Source organism: Ambystoma mexicanum, chromosome 1q, assembly GCF_040938575.1.
Source record: "Ambystoma mexicanum isolate Mex_15411 chromosome 1q, UKY_AmexF1_1, whole genome shotgun sequence".
Taxonomy (NCBI): domain Eukaryota; kingdom Metazoa; phylum Chordata; class Amphibia; order Caudata; family Ambystomatidae; genus Ambystoma; species Ambystoma mexicanum.
The window spans coordinates 1313888573-1313898231 of record NC_090922.1 but is presented as its reverse complement, the minus strand read 5'-3'; the positions used below and the strand labels follow the sequence as shown (position 1 = coordinate 1313898231).

The 9659-nt window shown below is 46.0% G+C and overlaps 1 protein-coding gene across 2 annotated transcripts in view; it reads right to left on the bottom strand.

Annotated features, from left to right (window-relative positions):
* Nucleotides 1–3060: 3060 nt before the first annotated feature.
* Nucleotides 3061–9659, bottom strand: part of CZIB (CXXC motif containing zinc binding protein) — a 189142-nt gene continuing 182543 nt past the window's right edge. For both annotated transcript variants that reach the window (XM_069642170.1, XM_069642171.1), the window contains one exon: nucleotides 3061–3630. In XM_069642170.1, the coding sequence (XP_069498271.1) occupies nucleotides 3553–3630 (78 nt within the window). In that variant the 3' untranslated portion in view covers nucleotides 3061–3552. The remainder of the gene's footprint in view (nucleotides 3631–9659) is intronic.

Here is a 9659-nt window from a genome sequence, read left to right as displayed (position 1 = left end):
TGCCACTCCTTAGCTCTGGAACACAGGAACTCTTTTACCTGGGCGAGGCTGAGGAAGAAGACACCCAATCACTCCAACACTATTTAAACCACACCCGATTGGGAAAACGTGCTTTGCGTTATTCTGCATCTGCAGCAGGACGCTCACCGAGTCAGCTCCAGCATTCCAGTGACATCTCCAGCTTCAGCTCAGCAACCTGTGGAAGAAAGACACGAGAACTATACTTACCATCCAGGAATCCAGACACCGGCAGAATCTGCAAGCATAAGAAACATAAGGTTAGCAAGTTGCAACACGTTCGCAGCCGCGCTCGCTTACCTGATCCATCTGTGCTTTCACGGATTCTTCGCGGCCTTCTCTTCAGCAGCCTAACGGCACCTGTAAAGACAAAGAACATTGTTAAGTAGGAATCGGGTGAAGGCGGCCGCATTTACTTTTCTTACCTGCTTTTGTGCGCGTATTACGATCTCTTCAACCGCAGCAGCCCGGCACCTGAAAACAAGAAAAGACATTATTTAAGTGCCATTAAAGACTGCAAGAAAGCCTAACATTTACGTGTTTCCCCACGTGCATCCGCGACTGGGAAAACGCCCGCAAGGTCCCGACACCTGCAAATAAGAAAAGAACATTGTTAGAGGTGCTATAATAAGGTCACAGATCATTATACTCACGTACTTCGCACGTGCAACTGCAACGGACGAACAACGCCCGCAACATCTCAAGACCTGAAAACAGAAAACAAGGGACATTATTGAGGTGTCATTGAAATTCCCATACCTACGTACAACCGCACGTGTCGCGCTCTCAGTGACCATGCCCTCAGCATCCAGGCACCTGAAAAAGACAATGCAAAGACTTCATTAAAGGTGCCCATCTCTTCAAGACTATAAACTCTTTATACCTACTGGCATCCGCTCGTGCAGTAACGGCGGCATCACCTTTTGGCATCTCAGCGCCTGTGCCACTTCTAAGGCCACAAAAGACTTTGAGGACCTCCAGTGACGTAACTGGAACCCACGCGCCCCTGCATAAGTCGCAGGATGGAGAGCCCAGCATTTATACGCCTAAGGTGAGAGCTCACCAGGACATTGGACTTTCGGAGAGTTGGCGATTAGTGAGGAGGAAGTCCAGCCAAACGGTCATTAACCCTTTTTTCTTCCGCCTGCAGAAACCTTACCCTGCAAGCTAGACGGTCAATAAGAGGAAGCCCAGTCCAGAGAGTCATCCGAGCTCTACGCTTCCCAATTGAAGAGACTATAACCGTTCAGCCGGGACCAGCGCCTCCGTGGGAATCAGGTGAGCGTTACAGTTGTTTTTGTCACAAGTCTCTCCCCTTCTCACCTGCTTATGTTGTTTGCCAGCAACCTTCTGCAATGTTTTCTTTCTGACGGTCCGGGATTTGTACAAACCCAAACGCTGGTCTTTGGATTCCAGCGTGAGGTTCGCTATCCAACTTCCGGGAGCGTTCAGAAGTCCAGGGTGGATACCAGGAAGGAAGGATGTTTGTACTCAGAGGCACGGAACGCTGTGACCCAAGCGCAGAAGAAATCCAGGAAGATCAGAGGTAAAGTAGAGGAATGGAAAGAAGGACGGGCAATTCAAGGAACCGGGAACAAGGAATCAAAGGAGAGCCCCGAACGAACTCCAGCAACACACGTCCGACTACAGCAAGCGGTAGCGTTGAGACGCGCAGAGCCCCGGGGGCGTGTCTGTTTATAGAGCATGCAGCGTGGAGCATAGAGACTGGCCAGGAACTTTCCATTTCAAGCGGCCATGTTGGAAGGATCACTGTATTCAATCCCCTATTGGTCAGGGACCAGGAAGTCCAGAAGGGACGCAGACGACGGTTCATGACAGTTTTGATAAGTCTAGTGTGCATCCTTCCTGCCTTGCTGCACTGCAGACATTTCTTAAAGTAGCAATCCTCTTAATGGAGGAACTGGCATTAGTTGTAACCAAAATAATCTTTATATATCACTGTTTATTCTGCGATCCGATGTGCATTTTTATCCATTTCTGTGGCGGCCAAGTGTTAACTTAAACAGACTGGTGTAATAAGTGCCTTACTTTTTCTGTGAAATCTGCCTAGGACATCCAAAATACCAGGAACAAACCATCCTTTCTCATCATATGCATTATAGTTTTGGGAGTGGCTCCCTCAACCACAGAGAGAGGAATGGAATCATATATATCAATACCGGCTTGTCCAACTCTAAGAAACATTACTTGTTTCCAGTTCCCCAACAGGATGTCATAGTAAACAATGTGCCAAGCTATTCATCTCCCACCACACATGACTCACTTAGATTTACTGACCTACCATGGTACATGCACACAACCTTCTGGTGTCCCAGGAGGAACTTTTAAACCCGACTTCACTGACAAATCCTAACGCTACAACATTAGGCACTGAAGAAACTACCACTACCCCCATGAGGTTCTGCACAAACACTACAATACAGATCCAGCATCACCTGCCCCACAGAAGGCACTGCACAGACCCTACTAATCTTCCAGGGTGTGCTTCACAAATCATATTGATCTTAGAGGTTTCGGCCTACTACTCAACTGTATAAATTCCTAGAAACTCTGTCCTTCAATAAATAGCACATGAAGCAAATGATTTTATCTTTTCTTGCATGTCTTTCCCAAACATTCCTGAAAATATTTAAAATAAGGCTCCACAGCAAATTCGAACCCAATTGCCTTGTTTAATAAATATTTGCTAAAACAACTACATCGTTCAGTAAATAAATCAGTATGTGGCCTGTCTTGCAATGACACTGACAACATTTAAAGAAGAGGAAGTGTGTATGCTCAACGGCAGAGATCAAATTGGGTCTTGTCATATATGATCTACCCCCTGTGAATTACTGAAGCATGAAGAACATGCAACATATTCTATTTCAGCAATCAAAAGTAATAGTTTTATTTTTTTTAAAACGTCATTCTTTCACTTGTGCACCAAACACTACTCCACCACTTGAAATTATAGCATTATTCTATTGTAATATGAAATTATTGTATTTTCTCGCTGGTAAAGAAATTGTGCACAAACCCTTCTGTTTTAGCACTTTTATACGGCTGATCACATAAGAGGCGTACAGTTGGTAATAGCTGTAACAAATGAATAATAATTGAGAATATTTTGCTTCTGCCGCATGTCAAAGGTATGAACTGTATTATTCATTTACTTGGTCACCGGCCACATGGAAGTCTTCACACGTCATTTTTATTGAATGTATCACTTGAAAGGTGAAGGGTATTCCAAAAGTACAGACTACAATTTAACAGTCCAATGGGCTCTTTCTCCAAACGTATGAGACAAAAGCACCTTTAGGAGAAATAAGAATGTACCTAGTCTGGTAATGGCAAATTAAATCAACGTCTCACTGTTTTCAGGAGTGCGCAACCAGTAGGGGGACACTTTGGAACAGTTGTTTAATGTTGGTGCCGGTGTTGTGCATTCTTGGATGACGCATTTGGGAAAATCCTATTTGTTTTAAGGGTTTGTTGGCCACAAATGTCTTCTGTAACGACGGGAAAGTAGTGTCAGCACTTCACAAACTGATGCGTTACGTCATAGATTCCAACAGACTCCTTTATTTTTTCATCGTAGTCCATCCAGTCCTGAAGTAAAAAAAGGAGCATTAATAGAAGGTCTTATTGAAACAGATTTTTCAGTAGACGCATTTTTTAAACTCGTACAATATAGGAATAATCTCAATTTAGACGAAAATGAAAGATTGTTTCTTTCCGCTTCCGTACTTATTTCCACAATTTACTGTTATAACAACTTTATTTTGTGCACTTTACCCATTTACAAAAATATCATAGAAAGGAAACACAGTGCTATCTGAATTGATAAAGAACACAATAAAAAATAAATGCAAGTTCATATGCCAGATTTCTTTCTTAATGGTAATCCTGACGAGTTAAAGTGGTCTTGAGAAATCGGCTTTGCCGAAATGATTTTGGTCAAAAACGACTCTGGAAAGAAAACCAACCTCGTAAATATATCTAAGCAACTATGTATGTGTAATTTTCAAATCGAGCCTCGTTATGCTCACCAATCGAATGAAATGGTGTATTTACAGCTCTTCACTCACCTTATGTAAAGTACTGTAGCATTGTACATTTTAAAAGGTTATCCCTTTTATTCAAAACAGTGCATCATAAAACTATTGTTAACTAATGTTTTGCCAAATCACATCTCGTGTCTTTCAGTCGCAGATCCCAAATTAAACTATTGGCCTTATCTTTTGTGACTCTTGGTTTTCTGTTTGTCATAATTCTGACACCCCTCCTCCCCCGTCATCGGAGACATGGTATCCCCTTATCTTTTGAGGATGCCCCCGCCATTAAACAGGCTTTAATGGCATATTGTCATACCTCCCCTCACCCAACTACGAAAAGGTACTGATAACACATTGAGAAGAAAAGGGGCGCTGTTTAACAGCCTGCAAAATGGCTGCTTATTCCTGAACTTTGTAGGTTGCCGCAATAACTGGGCCAGCTGACCCGCAGATTGCAGTCACAGATGTATCGGGTAATGTCCCCATACATAATGTCCCCATACATAATGTCGCCAGGAAAAGCCATTGGCGACATTATATATGGTGACATTATGTATGGGGACGGGTTGTGGGGATGTCCCCTGCTCCCCTTGTAAACGCCCCCCGCATGTTCAATGTAATAATGTCTCTGCAAAAAACGGCGATACTTGTCAGGAGACATTTTTGCCTGGACATTATTACATGGAAACCTCACAGAGTCCGGAACCAAAGCGGCATGCCTGGTTGGAAGCGGGTGGGGTGGAGGGTGGTGGACACCCACCCGAAGGCCCGTATCGAACAGCTATGTAGTGTGCACAGAAGGACACGCGGCCTGGGTGACCGGAAGGCCAAAGAGAGTGGAGACCACTGTGCCTTGCCGAGGGGCAGTTCCGGGCAGCCTTTGGGTGCTCTCCCGTTTGGTGCGGGGAGGTTGCCTACTGACCTGGATGGTGGAGCATGCCAGCTACGGTGGTGGGCTGCCCAGCGCCGACACACCAGGACAGGCGTTGCATTCTCCGGGCCAGGGCGATTAAAGACGTGCTGCAAACCACCCTGGGCCCGGCCCGGCATTCAGTGAGATGGTTGAACGCTGAAGTGCAAGAGCCCTAGAAGGGAGAGATTTTGTTTGTACAGCTGGGGAAAAATATCTGGGCGGGCCTGGAAGCTCCTCTGGGACGCGGGCGTCCGTGGCTGACCCCCGGCCCCTGATTAACTGATGAAGTTGAATGGTGAGACACCCAGTCACAACCTGGAACCATTATTTTGAGATGGACTACATAACCTGGCAATGCACTTGTGGGTTAGACAATAAAACGCAAGGCGGCTTCCATTCTGGGGAGTACACAGCTAGGAGTAGTGCAGTGGAGAGGGCTGAGCTTGAGGCCTCTGAAGAACCTTCTCCAGGCGGGAGGAACAAGGAGGGTAAGGGGATGTCCCCCCCACCCACGTCAAACCATCATTGCCAACCACTAGACTACTGTAGCCTACTGGCCAACACCAGCAACAAACTTGAGGAAGGGGAGTGGGTCTCATAAGAAGCAAAGCAACATCAAATCCTTTATCAGAAAGTCAGGCAAACCTAGTCCAAATACCGCTGGGGAACCATGGGAATCTCCTGGGGCCGCTGTGTCTGACATGCATGACCTGCGGCAGATTATGGATAGCATGCAGTTGGGATTTGCGGCGATCAGTGGTAAACTGAATGACTTCAATACCAAGGTCACTCTGATGAATGCTAAAATGGAGAGAGAGAGTGCTAGGGTGACTGAAGCAGAGACCCGGATTGGGAAATCAGAAGATGATATTGCAGAGCTCAAAACACAAATATCCTCCATACCCAAAGACCTGGGACATGCCCTGCAACACTGCGACTACTTAGAATCGTGCTCCAGACAACAATATACGGATAGTGGTCCTACGAAGGGGTTCGATAGAGAGCCCATGGAAACTGCAGTGGAGGCCCTATTAAAGAACCTATTAGGGGACCCACCTTTCTCATCATCCTTTGTGGTGGAGCGTGCCCATGGCTCGCCAGCTGTGAGGCCAAGGCCTGGGGCCCCGCCTAGGTCAGTGATAGTACGATTGCTAAATTATCGTGACCGAGACCACCTACTATGTCTGGCAAGAAAGAAGGGCTCCCTTCGCTACGAGTCAGTAATTATACACATTTATCCTGACTTCTCCACTGCAGTCCAGACAGAGCTGAGAACATTCATTGGAGTAAAAACGTTGCTTGGGGAATGAGGGAAAGATTGATGCAATACACAATGATATTTCCGGCACAACTAACATTTCAGCATGAAGGGAAACCTTTTTTTTTCACGATACCTGCAGAGGCAGTGGCATATATTGAAGCTAACATTCCCCTTCGCTGCCAAAATAATGAAGAGGAAGAAATGGGCACTTCAACCACATGGACCTGACCGTGACTATCGTGCTTATGGTAGAGGAGTGGGGGGGAACCCCTGCACTCTGCAAGATGGTTGTATCCGGTTATGGTCGGCTTAGTATCAGTTGTCTAACATTAGGTAGTAAGTACTGCGGTGTATGATTTAGAATATGTATCCGATCAGTTGGTGGAGGGGAGAAAGGAAGAATTGGTCACAGCTCCCCTATGCAAAATTGCATTATGTTTGCATGTTATGTTAGAATTTGCAGAGTTCGGGGGCAAACCCATGAAGTTGGAGGGGGGGGTGACATCTCTTCAATTGGGGGGGGTGAGGGAGGGATGGGAGAGGGAAGTCAAGTTGGGGATGAAAAGATCTATAAGATGTCTTGGCAAAAGACTTTATAGGGTAAAGAACACTCGGGTGGGAAATAGGGAACCATGTCGAATGGGTGGAGAAATTGTGTGCCTTGTGATTTGTAGAAGGATCGGATGGTGGTGATTAACCTGCTCAGTTGGAATGTTAGAAGGCTGGGTAATCATACGAAGGTCAGGCCAATAATGGCTTACGTCAACACAATGTCATATTTCGCCAGGAGACGCATACTGTTGCAGCAACTAACCAAAAGATAGCACTCTCCTGGGGTGCAAATAGGTTCTATACGTCCTACTCTACCCAGTCCAGAGGAGTTCTGATTCATAAAACTCTTAGGTTTAAGCTGAGGGGAATGATAATTGACCCAGAGGGCAAATATGTGGTAGTGCACAGGGTTCTAGAGGGGGATGAAGTATTTTTGGTTAATTCCTATTGTCCAAATACAGACACACATGACTTATGTCTTGCTAACATAGTTGACTCATTCCTGTTGACTCCTGTAATCTGGGGAGGGGACATGAATTGTATAATAGATCAGGGCATGGATCGGACTGGGAAAGCCCCCAAACCGGTATCCAAGGCTAGCCGGAGCCTGATTTGCCAGATGGAGAGACTTCCGCTCCGAGACGTGTGTAGAACAATACACTGAAATGATCGGCAATACACATTTTATTCAACCATACAGGATATGTCCTCTTGCATCGACTTAGTGTTGGTTGCATGACAATGGATGGGTAGGGTGTACAACAGGTTAACATCCTCCCTGGATAATTCCCCAATTGACCTGCATATTACCATGGGTAATGGCACATATGGTCGAATGGCATGGCGATTTGAGTCAGAGGCATAACAGGTCTTGATATACCGGTCAGATATAGAGGAGGATATCCGCACCTATTTCACGCATAATGTGCCAGAGGCCCCGTCCCACAGTACGACATGGCACGCATTCAAAGTGCACATCAGAGTGATGGCAATCTTTAAGGAATTTGGTAATCTCAAGACCATCCTGTGAGAGCTGGCGGCCTGCGAGTTCCATCTCAAAGCACTGGAAAATGCATATGCAATTAGACCTAATCCAGCAGTCAGGACCGAAATACATACCGTTTTGGAACAGTTCCGGACCCATGCGCAGAGGGAAGTCAAATACTTTGCAGCGGCAGCTAGGCTCTATGGGGACAGGCCAGGCTGGATGCTGGCCCGACTAGTGTGGACCGAACAAGGGCCCCCCTGTGTGGTTGTAATACATGGATGAGCAGGAAGACAGTAAATACTTGGACCGAGAAATGTGTACATTATTTAGTAGTTTTTATGCATCTTTGTATCAGGCTAATCTGCCCAGCGAGATGCATGCAATCGAGTCCCTGCTTAGGGATGTCCCTTTGTCCAGGCTGTCGGCGGGCACTAGGGAACAGATTAACGTTCCAATTACAATTGAAGAAGTTATGGGCGTGATTAAGAATTTCCCCAAGGGAAGGCCCCCGGCCCTGATGGGCTGACTGCTGAATTCTTTGTGACATCTGGAGCGCTGTTAGCGCCCCGTTTGCTGAAATGGGAACAGGCATGGAGTAACGCTATCCAGCCGGAATTGCTCTTGGAGGCTACAATCACAATCCTTTTGAAACCGGACAAGCCAGCCAATTATTGTGCGTCCTATAGGCCCATTTCATTAATAAATGTGGATACTAAGATATTAGCTAAAGTCATAGCAAATAGATTGCTCCCCCTAATGCAGCACCTAATACATAGTGCCTAATGCAGCACCTAATAGATAGTAATCAGGCGGGATTCATTCCGGGACAGTCCACCGTTTTTAATATTCGTAGGCTATTTAATGTTATGTCCTGCCTGACGTTGAAGGCCTCTGCTATGGCAGTAGCACTGGACGCAAAGAAAGCCTTTGATATGGTCTTGTGGGAATATTGGTTTCTTATCTTAGATAAATGTGGCTTGGGAATAATATGATTAAAAAAACTACTATCCACGCGTCCAACGGCTAGAGTATTGGTCAATTTGCAGCTCTCTGACCCACTGCAATTGGAAAGGAGCACGCGTCAGGTCTGAACCAATCCCTGTTGTTGTTTGCTTTGGCCATTGAGCCCATGGCTGACATGATATGGGAGAGACACAGGAGGAGGGGGATTAGGTTACTTGGATCTACGGAAATGATTTCCTTATATATTGAAGACGTGCTATTATACATCCGAAATCCCAGTGAGAATCTTGACCCAATTATACATGACAGCACAGAATTTGGTGGCTTTTCAGGTTCCACGATTAACTATTCCAAATTACAGATATTCCCCTAACAGACTGTACAACTAGGCCACATGGGACATAGCCCTTGAAGTGGGCACCAGATGGGTTTAGGTATGTGGGGGTTCAGGTGACGAGAACAAGGAATCGCTGCTTAACCTCAATTACATAATACATGAGAGTTATGCAATGGGAAAACTGCTCAGATGGCAAAGTGCCCCGCTGACGCTGGCTGGTAAACTAGCATTGGTAAAAAAAGATTGTCCTTCCCAAGTTCCTATACTTGTTTACTAACGTACCCATATGGCCGGGCAGGGGTTTCTTTGTCAGACTCCGCTGTTCATTATCACAGTTCCTGCGGCACGCAGGAGTGGTCTGCAAGAAATGGGTAGATATGGCATTGCCATATGATAAAGGGGTGTTTGCGGCACACGACTACTCGCTTGCAGCTCAAGCACAATTGATAAAGCCGACAATCGAACCCTGGCTCTAGATAAGTATGCCGATGAATGCGCCTTTGACCCTGAGCAATCCACACTCCGGGCATGGCACAATATATTTCAGCGAACAGGGGCAACGCATACCT